This window comes from Gracilinanus agilis, chromosome 2, assembly GCF_016433145.1.
Source record: "Gracilinanus agilis isolate LMUSP501 chromosome 2, AgileGrace, whole genome shotgun sequence".
Taxonomy (NCBI): Eukaryota; Metazoa; Chordata; class Mammalia; order Didelphimorphia; family Didelphidae; genus Gracilinanus; species Gracilinanus agilis.
Window position 1 is genome coordinate 90915103 of NC_058131.1, and position 15390 is coordinate 90930492.

At 36.5% G+C, this 15390-nt stretch overlaps 1 protein-coding gene across 1 annotated transcript in view; it reads right to left on the reverse strand.

Moving 5' to 3' along the window:
• The window catches only part of THADA (THADA armadillo repeat containing), a 424131-nt gene that overhangs the window by 337593 nt on the left and 71148 nt on the right, over positions 1-15390 (reverse strand). The window contains exon 22 of the mRNA XM_044659462.1: positions 11107-11216. Coding sequence (XP_044515397.1) covers positions 11107-11216 — 110 coding nt within the window. The remainder of the gene's footprint in view (positions 1-11106; positions 11217-15390) is intronic.

Here is a 15390-nt window from a genome sequence, read left to right on the forward strand (position 1 = left end):
ACTCATAATGGGCTTAAGCTCTCTCAGTTAAAAATATCATATCTGATGTCTCACTTCTTCTAAATAGTATTTAGTACATGGTGACATGTACTAAATGGAAAAATTGTTGTTGCTGATGCTGAATTATTTTGTTCTCTGGGCTGTTTTAACTTAGCCTTTTTTAGTTTTTCCTTTCAATGGAAATGAACAGAACCTAAATTTTCCAACATGCTACTGTTTTCCAGATTTCTTTCTGTATATTGCTTTTAATTAGGAGATATGGCACACAAGTTTCTTCTGTGTACCAATTAGATATTGCTGTAATATTTCTATTGCCTTTTCTTAGAGCTTCTCTAGTTCTCTTGAGACACTTTAGGCAGAGGACTAGTCCCTAATAGGTCTTTCTTTCATCCTATGGTTCTTATCATGGCAACAACTATTTCACACCATGCTTTGGGCAAGCCCTGAAACATTTTTATACTTTGTCAAATAATGTAGAAGAATACATTTTCTTTTGATGGTTATTATAAATACTAGCTTTGAGGAATTACTCTTTTGGTATAAAATTGATCTGCTAGTTTAATTCATGTTATGAAACTGAAGAGGGAGAAAAAGTCCCTGAGAATTCTAATCCAAGTATCTCCATCACTTTTTCAAAATCCTGTGAGATACTGCTGCTCTTTTTATCACTTGTTTTGATATTCAATATTAAGGTAGCTAGGTGGCACAGTAAACAGAGTGCCAGTCTGGAGTTAGGGGGTCCTGAGTTAAAATCTGGCCTGACACTTACTAGCTGTGAGACCCTGGGTAAGTCACTTGATCCCATTTCCCTCAGTTTTCTTATCTATAAAATGAGCTGGAGAAGGAAATGACAAACCACTCTAGAGTCTTTGCCAAGAAAACCCCAAATGGGATAACAAAGAGTCAGACATGCCTAAAAATGATTAAACAGTGGCAATATAATTTCTATAAGTAAAAATTTTCAATGAATTTAGAACCATCAACTTTTCCTGCTTAAAATTTTAGTAATGTCTTGAAGTTCTCTTATTTTGTCAAATAGTTTATGAAGGAAATTCTTCATTTTTTGACTGCCCTGAACAGGTCAACAACAAATTATTGTGTTATGTGAAACTAAGGATACTGTAGACAAAAAGCACTATGAAACCCTAGCTTATCACCTGTGCAATTGTTTCCAATTTTGTTATGATATAGAATATTAAAGCATAATGAATTTAGTCATGCTTTCAATCCCTTTCCCATACCCTAATAGTTTATCTTCTTTAGTTAGTAGTAAGTCTATCAGCTAACTGAATGAATAAAACAAAAAGTATTTAAGTACTCACTATGTGCAAAGAACTGTGCTAAATACTGCAGATACAAATAGAAAAGAGATAGTCTGCTCTCTAGGATAAGACAATACATATAACTTTAGTTTCAGAGCAAATAGGTGGTCCATAGGATGCAGAATCAAAGTAGATAGTAATGAGGGTTTTTAGAGGGTTTTTTTTTTCTCCATTACTTAAATCATATCCATTTTGTTGTTGTTGTTCAACCAGTTGGCAGTATAGGGACTTTCTTTGGGGCTGAAAAATTTCTTCTTTGGGACTTCAATAGCTGTGACTGCTGAGAAGATGTGAGATTGCAGCACCTGGAGAGGTGGTTTCCAGATTGGTCTCTAAGTATATTGCTTTCACTTGACCCTAACAGCTGCTAAAAGCAAAGATGGGGGATGGTGCTGCTGCTATTTCTGGGTACAGTGTCCTAGGCTACTTCTACCTTGGGCTGAGAGAAGGTGACAGTGAAGGTGGTAGTAGTTGGCTGCTATTTGGACCACCTGACACTTTGCCAGCAGGATGGATATTAACATTTTTGATTGTCTCCGATGTATCTTCCCTTCTTAGGATACCACAATACTAAGGAGTGTGCCACTCACCCCCCTTTCTTCCCCCATCATGTTGACTTTTAGGAGAGTTTCCAGTTGGGTCAGCCTGCAACCCTCTTTCACCTTGTCTGTATCTCAGACTCCTAGGTCCAGTTCCATCACATTGACTGGGGTGTTAACCCAATAACGGAATTGCCAGAGTCCTATTGGCCAGCATTTCAGGGCTCCTGCCAGGCTTTCACAGCTACCTTAGCATTCTTAAGGCATACACATTTTCCACTGTAGATCACCCTGGTTGGCATTCCATGACTTTGGCATTTCCTCCCTTCAAGACATGGACAATAGATTGTCTTTAAAGGGATTATCAATATAAGCATTATCTGTGTTACAATAGTATTAGAAAGAATAACCCTAAAATGTACTACTTTGTCTGAACACCCCATTTATATTTCATCTTGGTCCTTATAAAACTTTGATCCCTTAAAAAGGGCTTAAAGGAGACTATCCTGGTCTAATAACAACTAATGGATTTAGACTGATACCAATATTAAGAGGAATTCTGGAGTCGCCTATCATGTTCTCAGAAAAAAAGAGGTGATCAGAGAAGACTATATGGAACCTACTGTTGCCCTGAATTAGCTCAAGTTTTCCTTTGCTTTTTGTTGGGCCAACAACTGAAAACTGAGGGCAGGAGGGCTATGGTGTAGCAGCCCATCCTGCCGAGCCTCACAAACCAGCCTAACCCAAGAGTTTAACTGAACTAAGGAATTGTTTCCTCTCTCTCAGAGGTTCTTCACTTGAATTCTATGAACTTTAAAAAAATAGATATTGGTTGATATCTGTATTTCCATATAACTGACTTTCTTTGCAATCCTATGCATTTTATTTTAAGCATTTTGAAACATGATTCCAAGAAGGGGTCCACGGACTTCCCCAGACTGTCGCCCAACACGGGGTTCAGGACACACATAAAAAGTTAAGAACCCCTGCTCCAGCTAGAAGAGATCACTGTATAAGGAAAAACCCAGTGGGTCTGGTCGTGTTTCTGAGAGAACAAAGGAACTGAGCAACAGAAATGGAAACCTCAAATACTCCCTAAGAATAAGGCAACAAACCCTCAGTGTTTGTTTTGGTTCCCTGTCACAGCTAGCACATCTCAAGGTTTAGCAAGGAAAGGGAAAAGATTCTCCCAGAGGCACAGCCACTAGCTTCTCATGCCAGCTCTATGTAATTACTGATAACGGCCAAGGGGAATTCCTACCTCACTGCTTTTTTTGCCAGCTATTGTCCCTCTGTGGAAATACAGACACCTCAGTCTGGAATTCTCTTTTGTTTGATTTTCCTACCTGAGTCCAATATAAAACATACATGTAATTATCCTTTGGGTCCATCACCCAAGTATGGTTTTCTTTCAAGGGACTGAAGGGTCTTCATAAACTAGGTACTTACTAAAAGACATTAATCCACAAAATACTCAGAGGAGGCCAGTTCAGCAGCACTGAATAACTTTGACTAAAAATAAATAAAGTTCTAACTTCCCCTAACCTTTTATACCCAAAAAGCCCCAAACTTTCCTAATCAGAAATTAGAAAGTGCAGATACTACCAATAGAATTTTTAGAGGCAGAAGGGGCCTTAGAAATCACCTAGTACAAACCTCTCCTTTTGCAAAGGAGGAAATTGAGGCACAGAAACCCCAAATAGAATTTTCAGAGCTAGAAGGGGCCTTAAAAATTACCTAGTACTAACCTCTCCTTTTGCAAAGGAGAAAATTGAGATACAGAAACCCCAAACAGAATGTTCAGAGCTAGAAGGAGCCTAAGAGATTACCTAGTACAAAACTCTCCTCAGAGAAGGAAATTGAGGCAAAATGAGATCAAGTGAAATGCCTGATTATCACAAATCAAGTTAGGGAAAGATGAGGTATTGAAAATAGCCATTTAAAATACATGACACATTGTGATTAAAAAGTCCATCAAAATCCTAGTAGGTTACCGTGTGGTTGTGTGGAGGTGACTCTGCATTCCTGAAGGCTATTCCAAAAGAACACTATTTCTGAAAAGGCTTCGATTATAGGCCTAGCAACTAGATTATTTATCTACATAATTATATGAATCTAAAGATTCATTTGGCTATTTAAGAAAACCAAGTTTGAGAAGTCAGGTCTGATCATGTCACTCCCATGTTGACTAAGCTCTAGTGGCTTCCTGCTGCCTCAAGATTGATGAAAGAAGGACAGGTAAGGAGGCAAAGGGAGGAGGGATGGAAAATTTTGAGTGCAGAGTTGGTGCTTTGAAATCTCTACTGAAAGTAACAGACTAGGAAGTTCAGGCCAACCAACAAGTGTAACCTCAGCTCTGGCAACTGGTCCTGGGGCCCCTGGTTTCAGTCAGGAGCAGATCCCTGAAGCAAATTACCATTCTATAAACAGGTTAGGTCAACTTCTATCCACAGAAGCAATCTCCCTTCTAGTGGGTATGGGTTCTAAGATAAGCATAAAACCCACAGACTGAAATCAAATTACATGTGCTATACACTCAACTAATTGGTCATTAAAGTCCATTTTGTGCCAATCAATCAAGTGTACCATCCATAAAGTGGCTTTCCACCATCTTCAAGCAAAGATTCATCACCCCTGAGTGGGATAGCTGAGAGCAAGTTTTTGCTGACTCCTGATTAGGTATATTACTCGAGTTAATTGAAAAAATTTTCCTTCATTTCCTCAAACCCCACCAGTGTGTTTATTTCTCCTAACTTAAAGAGATTTTCCAATCTCCATCTGTTTTCTAAAATAACTTCTTTTTCATTCTTTTGGGCTTCATTCATTCATTCTTTGGTCAAGTAATATGTTTATTATTTCAAGTTTTACGTTTATTATTTCAAATTACACTAAACACTGACAGATGTGTAGGGTGTGTGCATGCATGTGCATTTTTTTAAAAAAAAGGAAACATAAATACTGAAGTGAGGGAAAAAATTCAAGCCTCAGAAATTATTTACCCAACTGAAACCCACTGTAAACGGTGATTATCAGTAAAGACAATCTCAACCTCCCCTTATACCACTCCTCCCCAATACATCATCCCCCCCAAAAAAAAATCTGTTAAGGTTAGCTACAGACAAAAAAACAGGGGACTACTTAGGAGTCTTAGCTTCAGGCAGAAGCAATAATAACAGTGACAAAATTAAATTAAATTACCAATTTAGAGTCCAAATGGAATCTTGGGAAGAATCACTAGATACCATGGATTAAAAGGGGGTGGAAAGAGACATGAATGGCACAGATATTTAGTTCCCAATTGGATTTTTTTCCCAGTTGGATTTTGTAAAGTATTTAATAAAAATATACTTTTGGATCAAGGAGGGAAATTAGCACAAGCAATTTTTGGTCTGTGCCAATAAAGATAGGTCCCAGATTTTTCACTGAGAACAAGATTTCTAATCACTTTAGCCAGAAGGATAAAGGTATCATTATTGTTTAAAATAAATTATCTTGTTTCCAGAAAATTAGTACATAATAGTACATAAAAGGATATAATATCGTCTCCAACTATTGGGACAAACTAAAGAAGGTATAAACTGAGAAGACTGCAGACTGATACAGGCAAGTCACTGGATAGGAACATGCACACAAGAAAAAGGATTTTAATTTCTATACGTCAAAGCATTTAAGTTCTAGTATATTTTTGTCCAAACGATTTTACATTATAGTCAGTAATTTGCAGTTGTGTCAGACTCTTCGTGACCCTATTTGGGGTTTTCTTGGCAAAGATACTGGAGTAGTTTGCCATTTCCATCACCAGCTCATTTTATGGATAAGAAAACTGAGGCAAACAGGTTTAGGTAATTTGCCCAGGGTCTCACAGACAGTGATTGTCTAAGGCTAGATTTGAACTCGGGAAAAGTCTTCCTGATTCCAGGTCCTGCATGCTATTCATTGCATCACCTAACTGCCTCTTAAGTTTCCCTAAATCCTTTAAATTCCAATCAAATACTGAAACATAAAAGGGATTCTTAAAAATAAAATGTACCAAATGCTAAATGCATTGATAACTAAAATATGAATAAAGGCTTGAGCAAGATATAGTTGCCTTTCTTTTAGAATAGATGGTCATTTTGAACATGATTTTTCAGTGCTAATATAATGCTTCATGCTTTTTTCTTATCAAACTTTACGTTCTTGAGAGATGTAGCCTTTTCTTTTTTAGTAAGATGGAGAAAAAGTGATTTTTGCATTCATCTATTTCAGTTTGCAAAAGTTGAAGTTCAACTCATGAGAATTCTTCCTGCTAGATTTAAATGGCAGAAGCTATGACTAATTAATGTTAATTCAGATTCTGGTATTTCTTTTGTCAAATTACCATACTGTAATCTGCAATCTCCAAGAATCAATCAGTCTTGGTTTTCCATGATAGAAAATTTGTTCTATGCCAATTGTTAATTTTTTCTAGTTGAGGCTACAAAAATGGCTATCTTGACTTTGAAAAAATATCTGCTGGCTTCCTGACTGGTTACATTACATTTCAGTAAACATCAGGAAAATAGACTGGGTTCCATATGAAAGTATAAATCATGCATTATTCTGATATATCAATAAGGAGGAGTAAATATCTTATCTATTCCTGCTCCCACCTCAAACTTGGTGTTGTGCTAAAAGTTATTCTGCTATTTCAAGTTTGTTGGGCTTTTCAATCCTTCAGTCAGTCAACATGCATTTATTAAGGATTTAATCATATTTCAGATACAATGCTAATGTAAAAATCAACCCTTGTCCTTGTAACATTCTAGCGAGTGAGAAAACATGTAAATAACCAAGTACAAAGAAAATATATGCAGAGTAGAAATAGGTCATCTGAAAAGGAAAGGAATTAGCAGCTGGGGGACCAACAAAGACCTATAAAAAATGAGATTTAAGCTGAGCATGGAAGGAAATCAGGGGAACAAAGAGGTAGAGGTAAGGAGTGGCACATTCCAGAGACAAGCAGCACCAAGTCTGAGGACCTCCAAGTAGAGAGGATGGGGAGAGGGAAGAAGGGGTAGGAAGGCTGGAAAAACTGGAAGGGTCCAGATTACAAAGACCTAGGCAGGGACAAGTGGGGCAGGGATAAAACAAAGTCAGACTCCCCTTCAGATACAAATCAGAGGCTCTGCTTGAGAGAGTGGGGAAAGTGTCCCTGACTGTTTTTATGGGGGAAAGAATGGAACAAGGGCTAGTTAGATTTGTAATTTTTTTGGGTAGGGGGTACTCTGCTGAAATTTGTAGACAGTAATATATACAGACTCCTGGAGGGGAAGTGACTAGCACTGGGTCACATCCAATTCTTGGTAGTTTCAAGGACAGCTCTCTATCCATTATGCCATGCTGGCTCACTTCATGGGGAAAAAAATAATAATGAACACGATGATGAAAAAGGAGAATGTCACCAAGAACCTAAGGAAGTTGGAAACAGACAAGCAGATATAAACTGCAGGATGAAATTTATATGTGAATCTATGATCACTTTGCCCTCTAAAAAGGGCCCAGTATATATAAGGAACTTAATAAAAATGTCTGTTGAGTTGAAGAAAATCTAGTAAAAGGCACTGTAATTGACTAATACTAGCACTATAGAATCCCAATTAAATGCCTGCCCATGGTCAAGTCTAAGCATTTTCATTTTTGGATTTTTTTCATGCTTTAAAATGATGGAGCTTAACATCCTTTAAGAATGAAAATATGAACTTTTTCCTTTTTAATAAGAAAGCATTTGATAATTAAAAAATAGATTCTTCAATATCCTTTTTTTGTATGAAGTCAAAACTTTGCTTTTTCATGTATGGTTTTCAAAATACTATTAAAAAAGATGCCTCCTATTTCTATTTGTTCTTTGCTGATTGTTTAATTGTGAAGACAGTTTATATTTGAAGGCATTCTGAATAATCCTATTAAAAACCAATTCAAACAAATGCTGTTCATGTTTAACTCTTCAGTGATTTACTCATTAATCTCTTTAAGTGTTTCCTCCTTAACACAGCTGTAGTTCAAGTAAAGGCCAGCAACTGGCCTCAATTTCAGTGGATTTTCATGATCTCCTAAGATTTCTTGATGCAAACTTTTTTTCAAAGTTCTGTATATAAACAATTTTCTCATAGCTGAGGAGACTTGTAAAAGGCTATCAAAGGGAGAACCAATAGCAACAAATTTTCTTTTAAAAATGAAAACTAAACAAAAGAAAGCCACACACACTGAAAAGATGTTCTCCTCTAAACATTCTGGTCAGCAGGTTTGAAGTATCTCCAAGGAAATCATGACCCACTTAGTGCAGACATAGCAGCGGAGACCTAATAACATATTAGTCAAAAACAGTCAAGGAGCAGACCGGGACTTCTGAGTGGCCCCTCTAAGGGGAGGTCTGGGAAAATGGGGAAGCATTCTCTTCCCCCATCCATGATACTGTCCATCCAAGACTCTCTCAAGTCCACTGTGCAACAAAAGCCCAAGGCTCAGTGCATGTCTTTTTATCCTACTCTTTCTGAGTCTCAGTTTCCTCATCTTTTAAATGAGAGAGCTAGAACAGACCACTAAGATCCCCATCTAACCCTAAACCCATGGCACTATGCTCTCTCCTTAACATAAGCCATATTTCCTTGGATTCAACTCTAACCTCCATGCTTATGACTCTCCCATCCATATCTCCAAATTCCTATTTCCACATGGGGACTATACATTTCCACTTGAATGCACGGCCATAATCACTAACTAAATATGCCCCAAACTAAATTAATCCCCCTTCCAACTTCTCTGTTAATGTGCAAATATGTTTGCAGTCAGGCCTGAAAATTGAAGTTTTCATATATCCCTTTCCTTCATTATCAAATCCATTGGTTAACAAGTCCTATTTTTTTTTTTATTGAAGAAATAGTGCTATGTTCATTTTGTTTTTTAGACAGAACAAGAATAATGTTTTCTACTCAATCTTTTCCTTTCCATTGTTGCTAAAAGTATTAAAAAGTATTATAGCTGCTGCCCTTGACTGTAACCTCTCCCATTTCTAATGAATTAGTTAATTAATTAAATTTCTATTTATTGAGTATTGAATATTTGTAAATGCATTACATTAGTGATAGAGAAAAAGAGAGATAGAAAGATAATCACTATTTTTATCCTGTAATTCCCCTATTCAAAACCCTTCAATGTTTCCCAATTCCCTACTATATCGAATCTAAATTCATCTGTCTGGTTTCATGTTTTATTCACCATGACTCCCTAAAACAACATCATTATAGTCAAACAAACTTCTTCACACTTTCAAGAACATGCTTTAATAAATTCTACCTCCATTAATCTTGCTTGCATTGTTACTCTCTCACGGAATGCCTTCCTTTCCTCTCTCAGCCTCCTTAAAGGCTGGCCATCTTTCAAGGAACAGTCAAACATCCACTTCTTCCAGGAAGCCGTCTCTGACCACAACAGCCCTCATTACTGTCCTCCTCCCCTAACTCTTGTGGTACACATAGTGGCTACCACATAATTTTTTGTTGTTGTTCAGTTGTTTTCAGTCATGTCTGACTCTTGGTGACCCCTGGTAGGGTTTTCTTGGCAGATACTGGAGTGCTTTCACATTTCCTTCCTTAGCTCATTTTACAGATGGGGGAACTGAGACAAATAGGGTTCGATGATTTGCCTAGCTGGAGCCTGAGGTCAGATTTGAACTCACAAAGATAAGTTTTCCAACTCCAGCACACTCTCCCTTATTTCACCTTGCTGCCCCAACCATATGATTTAGCATGTAATAATAAATGGTTCTATATCGTTTGCTCCTGTTTCCCATCTATTAAGTTCTAAATCCCCAGCTAAGTTCATGTTTTACGCTTCTTTGAATCTCTACCACCTATCGCAATCCTTGGAGGTTAGTGGATGCTATTATGCCGGATGCTCATAGGAGAGGGACCTAGATTGATCTCATTTCCCAGATGGAAGAAAGCACATATTAAAAACCTGCTATTTTCCAGGCACTGGGCTGAACATTTCACAAGAATTATCTCCTTTGATCCTTACAACAATCCTAGGAAGTAGGTGCTATCACGATCCCCATTTTATGACCGGGGAAACTGAGGCAGGCAAAGGTGAAATAATTTGCCCAAGGTCACATAGTAAATGCCTGAGGCAGGCTTTAAACATAGGTCTTCTTGATTCCAGGGTCAGTATTCTATCCAGTGTACCACCTAGCTGCCTCTACAGTGAGGCATCATGACAGGTGTGCGATAATGGAAAGTAAGTCAGCTTTATTGGGAAAGAAAAAAAAGTCAAAATATCTTTGAGAATCAGCCATTGAATGGCAAGTATATTTTATTTAATAAATTACTATTTAGAAAACATTCTGTGCTACCATAACAGCTAATATATTTTGCAAATGTTTTTACCAGGAGTGTGAAAAATGTTTAGAAAATGTTCATAGTGTAGATGTCTTAACAGCCCAAAATAAAATGTTTGCTAAGGCCACAATACTGGCAAAAATCTGCTTCATTTCAAAAGGTTTCCAGGCAATGGAAATGTTTTCCTGGAAAATACTACCTTTTATTTGGAAAACACTTGCCAGTGAACACTTAGTCATTAAGTAATTTAAGGTTTCCTTCACCAGCTTTGGAGGAAAGGTGCTATATGAATTTAAAAAAAAAAACGTCATTAAATAGAATGTCAAAAACATGTACCTTTTTAACAAAATATATTAGGCCTACCTAAGTATTTTTCCAGTCAGAGGAAAAAAAAATATTATTCAACCTACTTACTGCTCATTTAAAGATTCCTAGAGAATAAACTCCTGAAGGTAAACTTACTCAATTGCTAAGTGTTCTCTGCCTATTATAGACACACACACACACACACACACACACACACACACACACACACACACACACACACAGCAATGCTTTATTCCAAATACCAAGTAATTTTTAAATAGACCAAACATTCAGTTCATTCATTGAAAAAAAAATAGTAATTTGGGAGCTATTTTTAGCAAAATCTTCACGTTTACTTCAAATACACTTTCAAGGACAGCACTGCAAGGCTTGGACATTTCACTCAAACATCTGTAGCAGGCAGTACAATAAGACCTAAGAAAATAATTTCTTCTGGAAGTGTTCTAGCCAATTAAACTGCATTCTTGCAGACACTAGAACATGGAATTATAAACTCTTCCTTTAAATGGCTTGTATATTAGCTCTATAAAATGTATACACAAGGAACATTTGTTTTGTTTTTACCTGGATAGGACTTGAGTTAGCTTTACAAAGCCAGTGTAAGCTAATTCAAATGCTCCTCTGTGTCTGGATTGTAAAAGATGTTGTTTGAAGTAGTTTCCTATATTCTTCACCTAAAAAAAAATTAAAAATACATATGTGATTTGCATGTATTTACATCCCTATTATAACCTAAAACATAAATCCCAGATATCAACATATTTTACTAAAGTCACATCAACTATCCCTGCTGGGGAAATCAGAAATCAAAGGTATAAATAATGGAATTAATTTCTAGAGAAGTGAGGGAATTCTAACTAACAGCAGTCATTTAAAACAGGGGTCCTTAGCCTAAGGTGTAGGATAGATTTGAGGGGGTCTGAGAAATTAAAAAAAAATATATTCTGACAATTGCATTTCAATATAACTAGTTTCCACTGAAACCTATGAATTTTATTTTATTTGTAATATTTTTCCTTGTATAACTTGTAATAAAAATAATTTATTTATAATATTTTATTTGTATTATTTGTAATAATAACTTTATTATTTATAACCTGGTTCTGAGAAGAAGACCAACACAACAAAAAGATGAAGAAATCTTGATTTCAGGAATAATGACCCAAAGAAAACTGGCTTCAATTTATCAGTCCCCTGAATAAGGATGGAGCTCTGAATTTACTAGACTGCCTTTTAATCAATATCCTACAGGCCAGTCTGTCTGTACCTGTGGGTGGGACCAGAAAGATAACTATGGTTTTCAAGTTAAGCAAGCTCTTTGATTTATAACTACTGAAGTAAAATGCAGTGGTACAATTTAAGGTTATTTAAACTGGTCTGTATTGACTTTAAAAAATCTGTAATAGACATCTCCTTCATCATCCCCTTCTCCCCAGACCAGAATTGGGCAAGTAGAAGCCAATGATCTTGCAAGACAGCAAGAACTAATAAAACAAAGTAAAATAGAAGGAAACATGAAATATCTCACTGAGAGAATGACAGATCAAGAAAAAAAGTCTAGAAGAGACAATTCGAAAATCATCGGTCTTCCTGAAAAATCAGAAATAGAAATTTGGATACAATATTACAAGAAATTATCCAAGAAAACTGCCTTGATGTTCTTCAATAAGAGGGCAAAATAGACATTTAAATGATCCATAGATCACCCTCTACACTAAACCCTCAAAAGTCAACCCCCAGGAATACAATTGCCAAATTTAAGAGTTTCCAAGTTAAGGGAAAAATATTACAAGAAGGCAGAAAGAAACAATTCAGATATCAAGGAACACCAATCAGGATTACACAGGATCTGGCATCCTCCACACTACAAGACCTCAAGGCTTGGAATATGATATTCAGAAAGGTAAGAGAATTGGGTCTATAACCAAGGATCACCTACCCTTCAAAACTAACTATATCCTTCCAGGGAAACGTATGGGCATTCAACAAGATAGAAGATTTCCAAGTATTTGCACAGAAAAGACCAGGACTAAATGGAAAGTTTGATATCCAACCACAAAAATCATGAGAAACATGAAAAGGTAAATAAGAGAGGGGAAAGAAAGAAAACTCTTATTTTTAAATTTGCTTCTTTAAGGGCTTCAATAAGATCAAGTTATTTGTATTTTATATGGAGAAATGTTATGTGTAATTCTCAAAAATTGTATTCACTATTATAGTAACTAGAAGAATTATTCATAGGGAGAGGTTGGAGTACTAAATGGTCTAAGATGATATGGAAAAAAAGGGGGGGGGAATAGAAGATGGCACCAAGAGAAACTTGAAAGAATAAGAAAAACAGGATACTCTATACCACACAAAGAGGGCATGGGAAGGGGAGGGGATGAATACTATTATAAGAAGGAGAGGAAGAGAGTGTTAATAGAAAATACTTAAATTACTCTCAGCAGAATTAATCCTGAGAGGGAAGAGTAGCTATATCAATTGGGATTTCAAATTCTATCTTATCCTACGAAGAAAGTCAGAAGGGATAAACCAAGGGGGAGCAGTGGGGTGGGGAGTTAAAAAAAGAAATTATAGTGACTTCTTCAACACCAGAAATGCACAAAAAATTAGCCAAAAGTCCATGGGCAAAGGGGAGCCACTAGCATAAGCAAATAAGAAGGCCGTCCTGATGCAAAATATATATATATATATATATATATCTCTGATGAGGTCCTGTACTTGGAAACGAGAGTGGAGGACTCCTATGTAGAAGAACCAGGATAGTTGGAATCCCTCAGTGTGGACCATAGAAGGGACCAGAAGCAACAGGAACCAGTGTGGGGGTAGTAGTAGCATTTAGGTAGGACATCCTGGGCCCAAGTGTCCTGAGAGGCTAGAGAAGGCACTGAAGTTCCCATTCACTAAACCTCAAAGATCCAGTAGAGGGGCCTAACCCAAGGAGATGGAGGCCAGTATAGGAGCCCAGATAAGTCAGGCAAAAACCAAGCAGAGACGGCCATACCACCCTAAAGCTTAGTAGTTGGTAGAAACTGGCCTTCACACAAAGCCCCAATTCAGTGACTATGGAAGAACTGATGAGCAAGCAGAAGAAGACACAGACTCTATAAAGAATTATTTTAAAATCCAAAAATGCCCAAAAAATACACACCAGAGGAAAAAAACTCCATAACTACTGTAATCAGAGTCTAAAAGGAAAAATGAATTTTCCATTCAAAGAAATAAAAGATGAAATAAAAGCTTTGGAGGAAAAATTTGAAAGAAGAATGAGGAACTTAGAAGTAATAAATCTTACTCAAGGAATGGATTCCCTAAAAATTAGAAGAGGCCGAACACAAAACAAAACTCCATTTGACAGAAAAATTACAAGAACAAGGATTGAAAAAAAATGGAAAATATATGATATACAAGGGTAAATAAAATTAGTCGTGTCTAATAAACCCAAAGACCCAGTTTTAAGATAAGAACTCATTATTTGGCAAAAATTGCTGGGAAAACTTATAAACAGTAAGGCAGAAACTAGTTTAGACCAACATCTCATACCTTATACCAAGATAAAGTCAAAATGGGTATATGATTTAGATATAGAGTGATACCATAAAAAAATTAATGGGAACACAGAATGGATGACTTGGCAGATCTATGGAGAAGGGATGAATTTATGAGCAAACAAGAAATAAAGAACATTACAAGATGTAAAATGAAGAATTTTGATTATATTAAATTAAAAAGGTTTTGTATAAACAAAACCAATGTGACCAAGATAAGAAGGAAACAAACAAACTGGGGAGAAAATTTTATAGCAAATTTCTCTGATAAAGGTCTAATTTCTCAAATATAGAGAACTAAGTTAATTAACTAAGTTTAATTAACCAAGTTAATTAAAGAAAGCAAGTCATTCTCCAATAGACAAATGGTCAAGATACATAAACAAGCAGTTTTCAGATGAAGAAATCAAAGCTATCAAAAATCATGTAAAAATGTTCTAAATCACTCTTGATTAGAGAAATGCAAATTCAAACAATCTTGAGGTAACACCTCATACCTATCAGATTGACCAATATGATAGTAAAGTGAGAAATGTCGGAGAGAATGTGGCAAAATTGGGATACTAATGCATTGTTGATGGAGTTGTGAATTGATCTAACTAACCATTTTGGAGGGCAATTTGGAATTATGCCCAAAGGGCTATAAAACTGTGCACATCCTTTAATCCAGTGATACCACTACCAGTTCTGTATCCCAAAAAGATCATGAAAAAGGAGAAAGGACTTACTTGTACAAAAATATTTATAAATGCTTTTTTTGTGATGGCAAAGAATTGGAAACTGAGAGGATGTCTATCAATTGGAGAATGACTGAACCAATTGTGGGATATGATGCTGATGGAATACTATTGTGATATGAGAAATGCTTATTTTAGCAGGTTGATTTTGGAAAAAGCTGGGAAAACCTACACAAACAGATGCAGAGCGAAATGTGCAGAAGTAGGAGACCATTGTACACAATAACACCAATATAAAGGAATGATCAACTGTGAAAACTAGTGTCAACTGTCAAAAAACACAATGATCCAGGACAATTCTGAAGGACTTATGACAAGGAATACACTCCACCTCCAGAGAAAGAACTTGTAACAATAAAATTCTCTGGAGACTGTATATTAATTTATAATTATTTATTAGTGAATCAGAGAGGGAGGAAGGAGAGGAAGAGAGAGAGAGGAAGAAGTAAGCGAGAGGGGGAAGAGAGATAGGGAGAGAGAGAGAGAGAGAGAGAGAGAGAGAGAGAGAGAGAGAGAGAGAGAGAGAGAGAGAGAGAGAGAGAGAGAGAGAGAGAGAGATA